At 35.1% G+C, this 16,880-nt stretch overlaps 1 protein-coding gene across 1 annotated transcript in view; it reads left to right on the top strand.

The window, feature by feature from the left end:
- RANBP17 (RAN binding protein 17) overlaps positions 1-16,880 on the top strand; it is a 344,793-nt gene that overhangs the window by 260,417 nt on the left and 67,496 nt on the right. Inside the window, exon 20 of the mRNA XM_044664454.1 lies at positions 5,803-5,891. Coding sequence (XP_044520389.1) covers positions 5,803-5,891 — 89 coding nt within the window. The remainder of the gene's footprint in view (positions 1-5,802; positions 5,892-16,880) is intronic.

Below are 16,880 nucleotides of genomic sequence, written 5' to 3'. Positions count from 1 at the left end.
TTTAACTAGATTATTTCTTTGGGCCATTTTCTTCCATTGCTTAAGCTCCCCTCCTCATTTTATGTTTTAATATTTTTATTTGGAGGAACACAAAATAATATACTTGCTAAAACACGGCATCTCTAAAGTTTTTTTAACAAGAATTTATATAAATCAAGACTTTATTAAATGGCTAGGCATATATGTATAAATAGGAGCTGGTATTGAAGTATTGCATTCTTAAACTGAACAAAGTGATTAGGATAACTGATAGCTAAATAAGGTTTTTATGTGCCTGTGGGAGCCATATTAGGATTGATTTGACAAGTCAGTTCAGCTGTGGCAACAGTCATAATATCTAAGACAACATTATGTTTTATTAGTAAAATCCTTAAGTGTAGCAAGCTGTTTGTATCAAAACAGGAGTATATTTTAAAAGAAGGAAGAGTTTCTAATAGAAATCACAACCTTGGAAATGATAATGTATCAAAGCTACATAAAATAGAATGCCTCTGATTGTTATTTTAAAATGGCCAATAAATGCACCCCAGAGAACATGGGCACCTTTGTAGATGAAGCTGGAGTCACATTTTATTAGTATTTTGGAATATATCAGAAATATTAACAACTATTTATACAGCTTCATTCCCCCTTACCACTTCACCACAAAATTATCTATAAACAGACAATAGAAGTACTGGACCATTGACAGGTCTCTTTAAGGTGCTCCTCCTATCATAGAAAAATTAATTAAATGATCATAGCTGAAATCTTTGGAAATTTACCTCTCTCCATTAATCTCATTCTTAGCAACACTCCACCTAAATTTTCATTTCATGCTTCAACTACATTTTACTTTAATGATACTTTTCCAAATTGTTTTTAGAAGCCTGAAGAGATCTGCTTTCGATGTCACTTTATAAAGTTGCTTTTGATGTTCTTCCTGGAAACGCATTAGGCATGTACAGTGTGCTGGGCACCGTCCTATGTGCTAGGGAACACCTAGGCAAGCTTCTCAAAACTAAGTAGGGAGGTTGAAGAGGACTTGCTTTCTAAAGATTGCATTTGTCTCATTTGAAGATTTCATTACATTCAGAGCTTGTTTTGATGTAACCCTGTCTAGTTTGATAGAAACCATCTTCCTTGAGTCATTTTTAATGGAGTTCCAGGGCTATATTCCTAAACCAGCAAGTTCTTAACGACCCTGGAAAGTGACTGCTTGATTACACTTTAACGGTATTTGCAAATAAAATCACAAGTAATTAAGGGGAAATCTCCAGGCTTTTGAGCAAGTTTGATGCATGATAACTGCCTGATTCAGCTTCATCTAGAGTAATGCTGTGTAGGCAACAGCTACTGAGATCAATAGCAACATAATGATAGTGGCAGAATTAAGTGAGTAACCTGAGAACCGTGCCTCAGAATGCATGCAGCTGCCACAAACCAGGGCCACACAGTGCACTCCGTGCTTCCGTCCTAAATGTTCATCAAAAGACGCCCTGCAGGAAAATGGAGTTAGATGCTCTTTATTGCTGATCGTGTCTCTTGCCACATTTATCAGGGAAATTGGATTAGCAGTTGGCAGCTGCAGGTAGACAAGGTTCTGCAGTGATTAAATATGCAGCTTGGCTGCATTTGTTGTGACAGACCTTTAGTAAATTCTACAGTAAGCACCATCTGTCTAATTTGTATAAAGAAAACTTGGTGCTTTAAGCTACCGATAAAGAACTAAATCTGTTGCTTTATCATAAACAAAACTTTTTCTCTAAATGCTTTTAAGTGTAATTTATTAGGTTACGGCTATTTTTCTATCACGATGAATAAATAATACATGCAAAAGTGCTTTCAGGTACTTCATTTTGCTAGTACTAGAGATAAAAACGGTCCTGTTTTGTTCTTCAATAAAGTGTTTAGTATTCCAATCCACAGGAGGTGATGCTGTTAAAATATCTCTATAAAAATGCCCCAGGACTGCCAAATTCATTTAATTTGCAACCTATACAACTCACTATTTTTAGATATTTTTTGGATTCACATCTCAGAATGAAAGTAAACACTGATGAGCTATATTACCATATTGAAATGCAGTTGCAAGAGGAGGAAGGCTGCAAAATTCCTAAATTTATAGATCCAGGTTCCACTTAATCCTAATAAAATTGAAGACGACATTGAATTTGTCTTGAGGGAAAGGGGTTTCCTCCTCTAAATAAGAAGAGAAAATTTTAAGGGGTGGGGAGGAACTATTGTGACTAATACCTAGTTACAAAGAACATTATTTTTAGATATATGGGATTTTCTAGGAAAAAATATTGTGAGCAAAATAATGTCTGATATGTCAAAGCCTCCAAAATATTTTCTGTTTAGGTATGACATCATCAGTTTTAATGAAAATGAATGAAAAACTTCTCTGAGAAAGAAGAGCAGTTAAATAGCAACATGCTATCTTTAGTTGCTTCGTAAAAACTCCACTCTACCATGTTAAATTATTTAAAATCCTTGATTTTCAGCATGCGCACATTAAAAGTTTTCGCACTAAGTGCCAAATGTTGCAAACAGCACTTTAACAGAATGATTTTGCTTTGATCCCTGTAGCAGTTCCTGAATAATTTATCACAGGTTATTGCCTTAATTCTGGAGAGGGATAGAGCAATAAAGGCAGATGAAAACACTCCAGTTGAAACACCTTGGGGCCTGCTCATTCCTCTGACACGGCTCTTTTGTTGGAACTATTTAGAGGTTATTAAGATGTGTCTCCAGAATTAAGAGTATGCTGTAAGGATGAAGACAGCCATCTTAATTCTAAAGACAAAGCACAATGACCCTTCACCTTTTTTTCTTTGTTGTTATTATATAGTAGAATTATGAGGATAATATTATAGCTGCACCCAGTAGTGCCACTACAGTAAAGGGTCTGTCAGAGTTTCCATTAGAAACCCTGTTTTGGGGGGGTCAGGAAAGAAGGAGCTGAGTTTCAGCTATTTCTTAGCCCATTTGTCTGGTACTTGGCACACTAGCTGCCATTCATGGCCCAGTATATTAAATACTTAGTAGTTTTTTGTTGAAATTTCTGAAAAGAAGTTATCAGAATTTCAAAACCCTCAAAATGGCAATGCAAAAAAAAATCAGTTACTACTTTCAAATTAATCAAATGCCAACTATCAGCAGTTTAGAAGGACAGAAAAAACTATGCTTTGAAACAATGTTGATCTGATTTTTAACTACGTATATTTATGTATACATGTATATACAAATAAAATTTAAAGTATATTTCTCCAAAACAGTTAAGCATAACAAATCAAAATGTTGGTTGAGACTAATTGTACATATAACTATACATTCTTATAATTTACTATTTGTCAAAATAAAGACTTTTTGCTCTTGACTTTCAACAGGGTAATACCCAATTAAAACCACTATGTTTAACTTGACTTTACTATTTTATGTCTTTGTTTTCATAGTTGTAGTCATTGTATATTTTGTTCTTTGAGATCCCCTTTCTTTACTCTGCTTCATTTCATGTAAATCTTCCCAAGATTCTTTGAATTCTTCATCTTCAAGGAATTTCCATTGCTGTTAAGTTCTTGCCCCCAGATTCTACAAGTTTGTGTTGTTTTGAGATCAAAGATACTAATACTTTATAACCTATTATGATTTCTCTACCCTCCTTGAGTCCATTTGAACCACACTTTTGAGATAAAGATATATATGCAGAGATATATATAGGTAGAACAAAAATCAAATCAATACTTTAAAAGTTTTTCAAAGCACAGTTGTTTTGAAATAGATATTTTCCCCTAATTATCTCTTTTCTGAAATGTTTACCTATCACTTTTTTCCCCCAAAACACAAAGAATAAAGCTGTACTGCAACCCAACCTTTTCACATTAAAAACTATGTCACCTTATCATCACTTTGAATAACTTCTGGTATATTTTAGTAAGGAAAGTTTCAACAAAATAAAAACTTCATAGAATGTTCAATCTAAATGAATCCTAGAGATCACCTAATCCAATTAGCAATATCTCTTTTTATAATTATTATTAGAAGTAGTCATTTGTCTATGGAGTTGAAAAGATCAAAACATGAAGTGTCCATTGTGTACAACAAATTGATACAAATAAGGAAAAGAATCTCTGGCTTTAAGTAATTTGTGGTCTAACCTGAGCTGGCCAGAATCTGCATTTTTTTAAACATTCAAAAACAAAGCTTTAAATCATATGCAAATATGTGTAAATTAATATAATGTGAATAGACCACAAGAATAAAAATGAAGGAGAGATTAGAAAGTAGGATGGGGTAAATCAGAGAAGACTCCTTGCAAGAGATAAGTTTTGACCTAGTTTTGGAAGAACTCTAAATATGACTGATCAAGTTTGGGGACAGGGAGGAATATCATGTCAGAAGAATAACATGACTAGGAGGTAGGAAGGAGTTAAGGGAGCAAGCCAACTGGGGTATAACAAAGAAGGGAGTTGGAAAGAAGGGAGAAGGAAAGGGACAAATTGGTTGAGAGAAACAAGGGGGCGGGGAGGAAGAATTCTTATGTGATTATCATTCTTTCACAATATAAACTAAATATTTTACAAGGATATCTTTAGTTTGCATTTTAGCTCATCATCTCCATGTAACAATGTAAATAAATATAAAAATATTTTAAAACATGAAAAAGTATGATCACTGGTGATAGCTGGTTAATTTAAACAAACAAGGAAGAACTGTTACCTACTAGCCCTAAAATATGTTATTCTGGCATTAAAATGAGATTAAAGAACTAAGTTCCTTGAAGAAAGGAACTGAGATGTATCAAACACAGCAATTACATTTACCTTGAAAATGCACATCATCCTTAATGGTAGCAGGCACTATCTATCTAAAAAACCTTTCCATGTGTTTCCAGAATCCATATGACTAGTGAAGATGGCACCGTAAAGACAGAAGTGCTTTGGGAGTACAGTAGACAGAACACTCCTATTGAAACAATGGCTTCAGAAAGCACGTGGGCTGCTAGCATTAAGGCAACCTCCATGTTTAGGGTGGGGGGGGGGGGTTACTTGTGATTTTGCTCTGACACACCAGGCATCTGTTCAGGGACTTTCTCTAGCAGTTTCCAGCTTCAGCTCAAGCATAGCCCAATTACAGGTCCAAAGTGTCAAGTCTCCTTCCTTTAGGGAAAGTTGCTCTGATGTTTCCTCCTCACTGTACTAGTAAGTGGGAAAAAAAGTAGCTAAAATGTGTGGGGTGATAGCAGCAAGTTACCTGGCCAGCCCCACTCACTCTAGTCCTGAATTGCTATGATTACTCATTTGTAACATGAAGTACAACATGTGCATCCATTCTCCTTTACCATATACCTTTAAATGCCAAAATGTTTCCTGTGTGAGATTAAATTTACATCATGGTCCTCTTTTCATGTAAGATGATGCATATAATTCAATCATTAATGCTGTGTCATCAACATCACATAAGTAGTTTTCACTTACTGTTATTAAATAATGTCTAGACAGTGAGCATTTTTATATGTGTTACTAGCTAATTTTCTCCCATTTGGCACGATTCAAAAATGCAATATGTCAAGTAACTAAATGTTCCTAAGCCAATAGAATTGTTACTTGGCTAAATTTGTCAAGAGGGAGGCGGAATTGTTCAGAGCATTTGATTGGTGGATTGTGTAAAGAGTCTATGGTTTTCTATAGAAAAGCATCTGAGCAAGACATTTTAGCTAATGAATCAAAATCAGATATGTGGTCATTATTGGCTGATTATTACTCCATCTGCTCTATGCTAACGTGAAAATCAATTACTGTGTCTCTTTCCCACTGACAGCGTATGTTGATCGGGCTGGCAAGAGATCTTCGAGGGATTGCCTTTGCACTGAACACAAAGACCAGCTACACCATGCTGTTTGACTGGATGTATCCTTATTACCCTATGACAATACCAGCTCTGTGCACAGAGGGGTACCAGGCCCCTTGCATTAGCTTAATAGTATGGCACAGTAGGGAAGAGGAAACAAAGCTAAATGAACTAATGTGTAATCAGCTAAAAATTACAGCACAGTGGCAGCAGTGCAGTTAACTGTGAATACAGCATTTGGAAAGACAGCGCAGAGAAGTCACTTTTTTTGATGGTGTTAACATTGATAACTTAGGAATTGTACCTAAAAATAATGGTTTACATGGGGATTATATGGAAAGCCTAAGTGACGTATATACCACAGAAAAGAGAGAACAACTACTTGGTTTCTTAAAAAGGATTTAAAGTCTCTAGTTTATCTGATGCAAAAGGCCTAAGAAGAAACATTTTCTCTCATACTGACTAGTCTGGGTACTAACTCATCATGCTAAAGATTTTCATGATCATAAAAATATTAATGGAATTAGAAAAAAAGACATGATCAGGAGTTCCACTGGATTCCTTTGCTAATTCCCACCATTAGTTTTGCAAAAAGAAAAAAAAGATATGAGAAATTCTAAACAATAACCAATAAATGAATCCCAATAGTAAATGATAGTTTACTATCAATCATAGAAAGAAGTATATACTTTTGATGCATATTAATATCCTCATTAGTTTTTTAAGAAGCAGTTCCATAAAGATAAGATGTTTTGAAGCATATACTCATTATTCGCACTTTTGAAACACACCTATCGAAATTCTCTAGTTACCTAAATTACAAAAGATACTTAAAGAGAAAATTTCTTCCATTATCAAGACTAGAATTTTAGTTGTAGTTGTAGCCATGCATATAAGCGACAAAGGACTTAATAATATTCTGAGTGCATTTTGATAAAAATTTTATGTTTTAAAAGTAATTTTATACTAGATGCAAATTTTGGCTTTTTATTATCCAAATTTTTTGGAAGAATTACATTCACAGGAAGAGCAATGATAAGAATTTTTCGCTATCATTGAGATACCATATGTATTTGAGCACAAAATATGCATGTATAAAAATGCACATTCTGATACAGAAAAGCTCATTATGTTACCTTTGACTATGAGGAATGCCTTTAAATTTTCTTATTCAGTCTCCCTAAGGATGTCACCTGCCACTATCTTCATTCTTACTATTTAATAACTAATGAACACTTTCATTTACTTCAAAATATTAAATCTGTTGTATCAAGTATAGAATAGACATTGATCTTAAAACTAAAATAATCAGGAAATAAGTATCTAATATTGATAGCTGTTTATTCAGTATTGTTAGCTAAGAGGCAAATTTTCAAACAAATGGACCTCTAAAAAGCTATTAAACATTTGTACATGGTAAGATCCTTTCCATAAGCTATAATATGCAATAAGATATGTTTTAATTAAGCTTACATTTGATTTCTTAACTTTGTTTTTTGGGGGGAGCTGGAGGTTATTTCTTTTTTTTTAAGTGGCACTTTGAAATCTAGCTTTTGTCCAGCAGATGGCAAACATGAGAAGAAAGAAATTCTTAAATACTTAAGTCTTTGGCTTTTTGACTGAAAACCATTGTTTTTCAATTTTACCATATTTTTGTTGCTCGTGTTATTAAGGTCAGGGGTCAAGGGTGAAGTGTCAGTTATGTAGAAAGCTATGTAAGATTGCCAGATAGGTGGTTTTGAACCTGCCTTGGTTATACTAATTGAGTTTCAGTAGCAAATCAGGCTCCTTGGAAAAAGGCCAAAGGCTTTTCATAATTGTATTGACAACAAAATGAATATGATAAATGGTGTTCATTCAGTTGAGACAAGATTTATAGTTTTCCTTTGGGCAAGGGATGAAGAGCAAATATTTATAATAATAGGAAAATTTGTTTAAAAGTTACATTATTTGATGATTTGAAAAGCTTTATTAAAATATTTCCAAATACTTTAAGCAGTTTCAGGTGATAAAGTACAGGTTCTGCCCAAAGTATTCTAGTAATGTGAAATGAATAAGTATATGATAAAAAAAAGCACCACCTGGATATGAAAGTCATTTATTCTTCCTGAAATATTGATATGTCAAACCGTCAGTGATGATTCTCACATTATTGCTATGGAAAGTTTATTTGCCTTTTATCCACAGAAATGTGTGTTCTTTAATTTGTTATGTAGTCCTTAGCATGCAAAGGAAGCATCCTGTCAGAACATGTCATCTTACTGTAAAATCGAAAGGCATTTTATTAATGGTGGTTATTTGATAAAATGCTGGTTAAGCTATTTAATTCAAAAACATTTCTAGAAATGTTAGATTACTAACTGAGCTACACAAAACTACACTGCTCTCACTCTGTCCTTCCAAATCGAAATCACTTGAAACCAAATAAGCACTGTCCTGATAAGTTGTTTACACTGCTCAATAAGGATGAAATAGCTGACAAATTTCCATGGCTCCCAAATGAAATACTACCATCTTACTTCTCTCAAAACTGCATGTAAATTGATCCAATGTCATAGTTGAACTAATGCAATGAAGAATCAGGAAGAAAATTGGGGGTGGGGGAGAGGTAAAAAAATGTTTGTTCATGGAATGGTGAAGTTTTCTACCACCAGGATCTTTTTTTTTTAATTCTCAGAATCTGGTTGTGAGAGCAGGCAGGCCTGGCCAGAAGTTTTGATCACCATCAGTAGAACTCCAGGACCACCTGGGAAGTTAGACTGTAGGTTCTTCAACTGTTCTTTCTCCTACTATGGGAAATTGATCAGTATTTCCTTTAGCCAATTTTTAAAAGATAAATTTTAATTTATTTTGTTTTTATATTGCCTGTGTTTCCCATAGACCTTTTTCTTCCTTCCTCTCCTATAAAGCAATCTCTTATAACTAAAACTTTTAAAAGAGGAAAAATAATTGTTATTCAGCATAACTAACTGATAATTTAAAAGTCTGACAATATATGCAGTGTTTCTCACCCATAGTCTCTACCTCTGCAAAGAAACTGGGCAAGGTACATTCTCATGTCATCTTTAGAACAAGACTTTTAATTTCATAGCATGTAGTTTCTCCTATTTTGTCGTTTCCATTTCCATATTGTATATTATTTTCGTAGTTCTGCTTGCTTCAGTTTTTATCAGTTCTTGTCAGTCTTCTCATTCCTCTCTATATTCATCATATTCATCATTTCTTACAGCACAGTAATATTCCATTGTATTCATGTACCATGTTTACCATTTAGTCATTTTTAATCATTCCCCAATTGACCTTTTACCAGAATTCTAACTGGAACTCTGAGACTGATCAGTTACTTCTCCTTCATTGTAACAAACATATCCATTGACCTTTCTTCCCAAATCCCTGTTATCTTATACTGTGTCCCTCAGCATCTCCTGGACTGTCATCACTAGTCATCCCATCCCATCCCCAAGACTTGCCCACCACAGTTCCACATCTTCTTTGCCTTCTTTCTAGTAGCTTCTTTAGCTATGCCCTTGGAAATCCCTTATTATAAAGATACTGCCCTACATTCTCCAATTTTTGTTCAACCATTCCTATCTTTGCATACATATAAGACACACACGGATAAATATGATGCAAATTGTAATGCACTAATTGCTTATAAAACAAAAAATAAAATTATGCATTTACATTCTGATTTGTACTGTATTTATCTGTTTACATGGGTATCTCCTACACTAGCTCATAAGCAGGGACTATCTCACTACATATCCTCTTCATGTTGCATTTTACATAGCAAGTATTTAACAAATGTTTGTTGAGTATTGACCAACTTCATATACTTTGCTATAATTAATAAATACTTCCTGCATAGAAAGATAAAGTGACAGGTACGGTTTCTATACTAGTAAAAGATCTCACAATATAATGAGGGTATACATTAATGAGCGTAATATGATTTTTTAAATTAGCTACTCACTCAACAAATAAGTATTATATGCCTATGGCAACATTATCAATATAAATATTAACAAGGCATGGTCCCTAAGAAGCTAGCAGTAGGGGTAACAGAAATAATGCATATATACAAATATCCAATAGAAGACCAAATGTGACCTTCATACTTTGAGGTTTCTACTATCTTCTGGTTTACTCACTATGGCAGTTGATTTTTATTAGTTAAGCTACAGGAAAATGTCAGTAGTCTATGTCATTATCTATTCTTTAACTGTTTCCCACGAACAGCTTGTTTAAGTAGGTCAGGTTGGAATTGCCTTCATTTTATTTTTTTCTTTTTATTCTAAAAAATATTCTTCTATGCTCTGACAAGTCATTGGTCTTACTGTATACAAATAGTTCATTATGCTGTAATTTCAACATCAGTAACTAATTTTTTCCTTTCTGTTCAAATGTAATCAAATTTCTTTTTCTATTATGTTATTTGGTGTTCTTTGCCCTCTTTCCTTACTTCTCAACTATGTTTTCCAACATATTTTTCATCATCTTTCTGTCCAGCTTCATATACTCTATTGCATTGGAATTGCCAAATATTAAAGAATATGTTGATTTAATTTGGAGGGTTTTATTGATGTCTTAGAATTTCTCAATCTCCTCAACCTTGCAACAGAAATTGGCTTTTAAAAGCCACAGCTATTTCCATGCTAATCTTTTTGAAAATATTTATCATGAACATTGCAATATGAAATGACAGAGTGTCCCATGAAATGATGTTTTTTGGTTACCTTTGGATGCTCTGTAAAACCAACTCCATCAAATTCCTTGTTTACCTCTGCAAGCAGAACTTGTGAACCATCTTTTTCATTTAGCTTTTGTCTTTTGGTTTCAGTTCACTGAGAATGTCAGAACTGATAAGGAACAGTTCCTCCAGTGATATGTCCACATGTTGGTCCCTGGACAAGGATCTCATATTTAGTGTATTAATAACTAAGCTAGTATTCAGAGGCTAAAGTTGTGATTCTCAATACCCTCTGCCCCCTTTTTTCTGCGTCATGCAGAAGCAGCACAACACTGAGGGTAATTTTGCATTTTTCTTTCTCTTATGAGCTGCCATTGCAAAAAAAAAATTATCACTGAATAACCAACCTATTGGTTATGAACCCTTCATGTTTATTTATGTTCTTCCCCAAAAAATAAATATAGTCTTTTGCTGGAATGGAATTCAAAGCCTTTCCAACGTAGTCAATAAACTGACATTTATTTAATACTTTAAGTCTTGCAGAACATTTAATATATACTATCTCATTTGATTCTCACAAGCATCCTGTGAGATAAGGGCTATGTAGCAAATGTAGTTATCATCTCCATTTTACAAATAAGGAAACTGAGGCATAGAACAGTTATGTGAATTGCCCATAGCTAAGTGTCTGAGAATGATTTTAATTCAAGTCTTCTAACTCCAAAATCTGGTGCTCTGGTAGAACCTGCCAGAGTCTTATACTCCACTAGCATAATCTTTGAGAATCCAGGGTAATCTCCAAGCTACAAAGAAATGTCAGAGTATGATATGTGGACATGTATAAGCTCAAAAAGGTGATACCAAAAAAATGATGGTAGTCAGACAGGTGCTGAGCATTGATAGAATAGTTTAAGAAACATGAGTTTCTTAAAGGAACTGAACAACTAAAAATAAAATAATGGTTATAATAATAAACCTTGATTTTTCAATGAGTGAATGAATGAGTGAAAAAATATGTTTCAAGGACTTAATATGTACCAAAATACTAACTCCTTGTCTTTTTAAAATACCTGTTATGAGTATTAACCTGGTTTTTGGTGAATTTAACTCAGTTAAATTAATAAATTAATAATTTAATAAATTTAAATTAATAAGCAAGGTAAGACTACATAAAATAAGAAGACTTATCACCCAAGTCACATATGCTCATCTATTTCATTATCATTCCACATTGTGCCTGGCACATAGTACACTCACTATAAATGCTTTTTGATGGATTGATCCTATACATAAAATGTAGTCTACAGGGCTTTTTGTCATAAATTCAAAATCCAGATCTTTGAAAAGAGAGGCCAGATCACTTTTTTCTCTAACATCCAGTTATCAAGTTGTGTCACTTCCATCTCCACACCTTCTCAAATGGATTCTCTTCTCTCTGAGTTCTTAGTTACCACCCTAGTCCAGGCTCTCATAACCACCTACTAGATTTTTTCAGCAGTTGCCTAATAGACTTTCTTTCCTCTGTTTTCCCCACTCCAATCTATCCTTCATGCTAAATACTGTTTTATATATAGATATGATCATTTCATACCTTCCCAAAGATCAACAAGAGCTCCCTTTTTCCTTTTGAGTCAAGTTCAGAATAGCTCACATTACTACCCTCCATACCTTCTATACTCCAGACAAACTAAACAGCTGTGTCCCACAAACCCACACTGTTCTCATTTATACCCTTACTCACATTACGTCTAAAGCCCAGAGAGCCTTCTCTTTATTCAGCAGGTGAATTCCCATGCATCCTCCAAAGTCCAATTCAAGTGCCACCTCCTTTAGGAAGCAAATCCCCCCACTTTGTCATTTTGTATCTTCTCAGTGCCTAGCACAATGCTCTACACATAGTTACTTACCAACCAAATACTTAGCAATAGGTATGTATTATGTAGCATATTTCCTAGACTGATTATTGTGCCAGATATATGGGGCATGGATACAAGATGGCTTTGTCATTCAGGCCTCATAATTCACTAATCTGTACCTTCTGATAACAACAGCAAAAGCCATGATTTGTGCCACTTGTTCAGATGTCATCTCTATAATGTGATATGCAGTCTCTGGCTCTTGTACATCAGGAATCCATTAACTTTAGCAGATTCCTTGAGGAAAAATAGCTTTTAAATAAGTCTGATCTGGCAAACTACTTCTGTTTTCAAAAATATTTTTCCCAATTCAAGAAATATTTATTTAGAACCTGTTATGGGAGCAGCTAGGTAGCACAGTGGAGAGAGAACCAGAGTTGGGAGGACCTGGATTCAAATCTGTATGACTCTGGGTAAATCACTTAATCCCGGGGGGCAGCTGGGTAGCTCAGTGGATTGAGAGCCAGGCCTAGAGATAGTAGGTCCTAGGTTCAAATCCGGCCTCAGACACTTCCCAGCTGTGTGACCCTGGGCAAGTCACTTGACCCCCATTGCCTACCCTTACCACTCTTCCACCTATAAGTCAATACACAGAAGTTAAGGGTTTAAAAAATTAAAAAAAAAAATCTAAGAGAGAAAAAAATCACTTAATCCCAATTGCCTGGCCCTTACCACTTTCCACTTTATATCAATTCTAAGACAGAAGGGAAGAATTTGAAGGAGAAAAAAGAAACTATTATGTACAAGACACTGTACTATGCAAGGAAAATAGAGATGATAAAGCTATATTTTTTAAGATACAATTCCTGCCCTCAAGAAGCTTTTGATCCCATATGGACATTATCAAATATACATAAATAAGTATAATGCAATGTAGAATGTTATAGGACAAAGGAGATCTAGAAAGAATGCTAGGAAAATTTGGGGAGAGATCACTTCCATCTGGGAGAATCAGAAAGGATTTGTGGAGAAAGTGATATCTGAGATTGGCCTTAAAAGAAGAGAAATATTTCAAAAGGGAGATGAGCTTTAGATGTGAGAAGCAGAATGCAGAAGGTGTGACTGCAGAGAGGCAGTGGTGAACCAGGAGGAGTATGTGGGGGCCAGGGCTAAAAGGCAGGGAGAGCAGCAATAGAAGAGTATGCCTTCATAGAGCCCTTCCCTACTGGCCTCCAAAATAGTTGCTCCTTAGCTGCACCTCAAGTTCTAGAAATCCATTAACTCTTTCTTTGGTACTTTCACAGATCAGTTCTGTTATTAACCAGTGTCAGAGAGAATCTGAATTACTTTGTTGTAGTGGAAATTTTTGTAGTGAACACATTCAGAAATCAAGTACATCGCCTTCATTGAGGAGATATCCAACAGTTCTCTGAAAAGAAGCACTCCGAATGTTGTAAGGGGAAGACATTTTCTGTGCTCCAAGGTTCTGAATACTTGGCAATAAGTATAAAATGGTAGGATGTGGTTTTGTATGTGCTTTAGGATATTTGAATTAGAAAGGGATAATTACTTCTCATTCACTTGTATTGTTAAGTAGTATTTTAGTTATAGAAAGACATTGTTACAAAGACAGTGGCCAAAGAAAATGTTTGCTTTAGTGCATTAATCATCGTAGCATCTTATCTGTAACTATAGTGCTTAGAAATTATGTAATTGTTTATATAACCAACACTTGGTGAACATCTACTGTGTAGCCAGCCTTTCTTGTAGAGACATTGGCTACAATGTGGTTTTATTTCTTTATTTCCTTACTCTGTAATATTGGACAAGTCATTTCCCTCTATTTCAGCTTATTCTTTTTTAAAATTTTTCGTTTCTAAGGCCCTTTCTAGCCCTAATATCCTAGGGTTCAGTGGCTCTAGACCTCCAAAATAATAAACACAGATCTAGATCCAGGATACAATAGCTACGGGATAATAAATAAGCTTCATATAGGAGACAAGACAGTATATAAAAGGACTGACTGGTACAATAAATAGAATAAGCCTCAGAATAGGGTGATCTGGGTTTAAGTCCCACTCCTGAGAATACTGACTGTGTGCCAATCATTTAACCTTTCAATATCATAAGCATCTCTTTAGACCAATGATGGCGAACCTTTTAGAGACCAGAGGTCCAAACTGCAACCCTCACAATGCATGTGAGCCACCCTCTTACCCTGGACAGAGGGGCAGGTCATGTGAAAGATGTCCTCAGGAGTGGTGGAGAGGGGGAGGGGAGTAGCCCTCTCCAGCATGTGTGCCATAGGTTTGCCAACATAGCTATAGACCAAGAAATTTTTAATATTTTGTTAACTATATTTCAGCATAATTATTTTCTTTTGTAATCCAATGTATTTTATTTTCTGTATTTAAAAATATCATTCAGAATGATGTTCATCCATAACTTTCACCAGTCTGCCAAAATAGGTCCACAATGTATAAAAGAAAAACTAAGAAACCTTGCTTTAGACAGCAGGTTGCAGAACAGCTGCAGTCTAGCATTAGTAGAAGTTCTCTCACCTGAGGTTCCCTATGCCAATAAAATCTCAGGTCAATAAAAAAAATGTTAATAAATAAGATGAACATCGGAATTACTTTAGAACTTCAAGGATCATGGATTACATCAGTATGGATATTCCATCCATCTACCTAACTATACCAAAAAGTTGTAACTCTTGAGGCCAACTTGGTAATAGGCTTCTCTAAACTTTACCAGTCTGGTCATTGACAAGCATGTGATATCTTAAATGGTTTATTCTAGAAGTGTCCTGCAAAATAAAGGACATTGGCTACTATGTAATTTTACTTGTGTGTTTTCTTATTCTGTAACACTGGACAAGTAATTTCTCTCCTGGGGTTGTTTCCTCTTAAAAAAAGAAAAAAGAAAAGAGTTTGTACTGGTTTCTAAGCTTTTTTATAGCACTACTTACTAGCCCATAGCTCAACAACTCTATTCTCTTCTTCTTTGGGAAATTGTGATTTTTTTGCTCCTCTCTGTTTCTTCAGTGGGTCCCATTGTCCATGATCTTTAAAATATTTCTATCTGCTAGATTTTTTGGATAATCAGAGGTGTAGATCATCTGGGCCAGCAGACTTGAACTTATCTAGAACAGGTAGGTTTTTCATTGATCTTGAGTATCAGCCCCTCTTAGACATTTTTTCCTGTTGTTTCAAGTGAAGATTGTTTTCCTTAGTAGAGAAAACACACCAAAAAGGCCCAAACAGCTCTACCATCTTTCTATGGTTAAGGATTAACCTCCACATCCCAAGCAGCAAGTCTTCCCTTTCTTCAATCCTTTGTTTTCCCAATGTATAATTTAAAGAATTGTTTTTAATTGTCTTTGGCTAAACACCATTTTTAGAGAATTGAACCAAAATCTTAATGGTTTTCATATTAACTTGAATCTCATCTCTTATGCTTTACTCTCTAAAATGTTTGTGAGTTACCTGCATGTCCACATTGTTCTCTAATATTTCCTTCTCACTGGAATTATTTCCATTCCTTCAGAATTTCATTTTTTAGTTTCCATCCCCCCTGGGCTGACTTTCCTCTGGAGTTTTAGTCCATGGGATCCTAACTATCCTTCCTCTACACCCTTTGAAATCTGCTTTGCTAAAAGCACAGAATACATACCAGGGTGGCACAAATTCTGTAAGAGAATGGTCACTTCTCATAACTCCATCCAGATGCCACATAGACATCTCAAGGTTAACACACCCAAAAGAGAACTCATTACCTTTCTCCCCACAAAAAAAAACACACACACACAAAGAAAACCCAAAATGTACCCCTCCTCAAAAACTCTCTAGTTTGTCAAAAACATCATCATTCTTCCAGTCACCCAGTTACAACATGGGAGTCATCTTCAGTTCTTTACTGTTTCTCTCCATATCTAATCAGTTGCTTAATCTGGTTTATTCTACCTCAACTTCTCACATCTGTCCCCTTCTCTTAACTTTCACACCCACCACCACCCTAGGCCACACTCTAATTGCTTCTTGCCAGGGCCACTGCAGTAATTTCCTAATTGATCTCCCTGTGTCCCTTCTCCCTTCTCCAGTCCATCCCCCATAACTAACAAATCAATATTCCTGAAGTAATTATCTCACCATGTTACTTCTCAGTTCTACAAGTATCTGTGGCTCTCCATTACCTCTAGGATAAAATATAGACCCTTCTGTTGGGTATTTAAAGCCCTTTGTAATCTCATACCTGTCTTTCCAGATTAATTACTTATGGTTCTCCATCATGTACTGTATGCTCCAAAGTGGTTTGCTTGCAATTCCTTGCACGTGAAATTTCATCACCCAGATCTCTGCCTTTACTTTACTCTTTTCTAGGCTGCTCTTCCTCCTCATCTCTAAAGGAACTTTTAGTTCCTTTCATGATTCAGCTCAAGTACCATCACCTTCAAGAGTCCTTTCCTAAGTCTTGTAGTTGTTAATGTCCCCCAAAAATCA

Source organism: Gracilinanus agilis, chromosome 2 (genome assembly GCF_016433145.1).
Source record: "Gracilinanus agilis isolate LMUSP501 chromosome 2, AgileGrace, whole genome shotgun sequence".
Classification (NCBI taxonomy): Eukaryota; Metazoa; Chordata; class Mammalia; order Didelphimorphia; family Didelphidae; genus Gracilinanus; species Gracilinanus agilis.
This window is presented reverse-complemented; position numbering and strand designations above follow the sequence as displayed.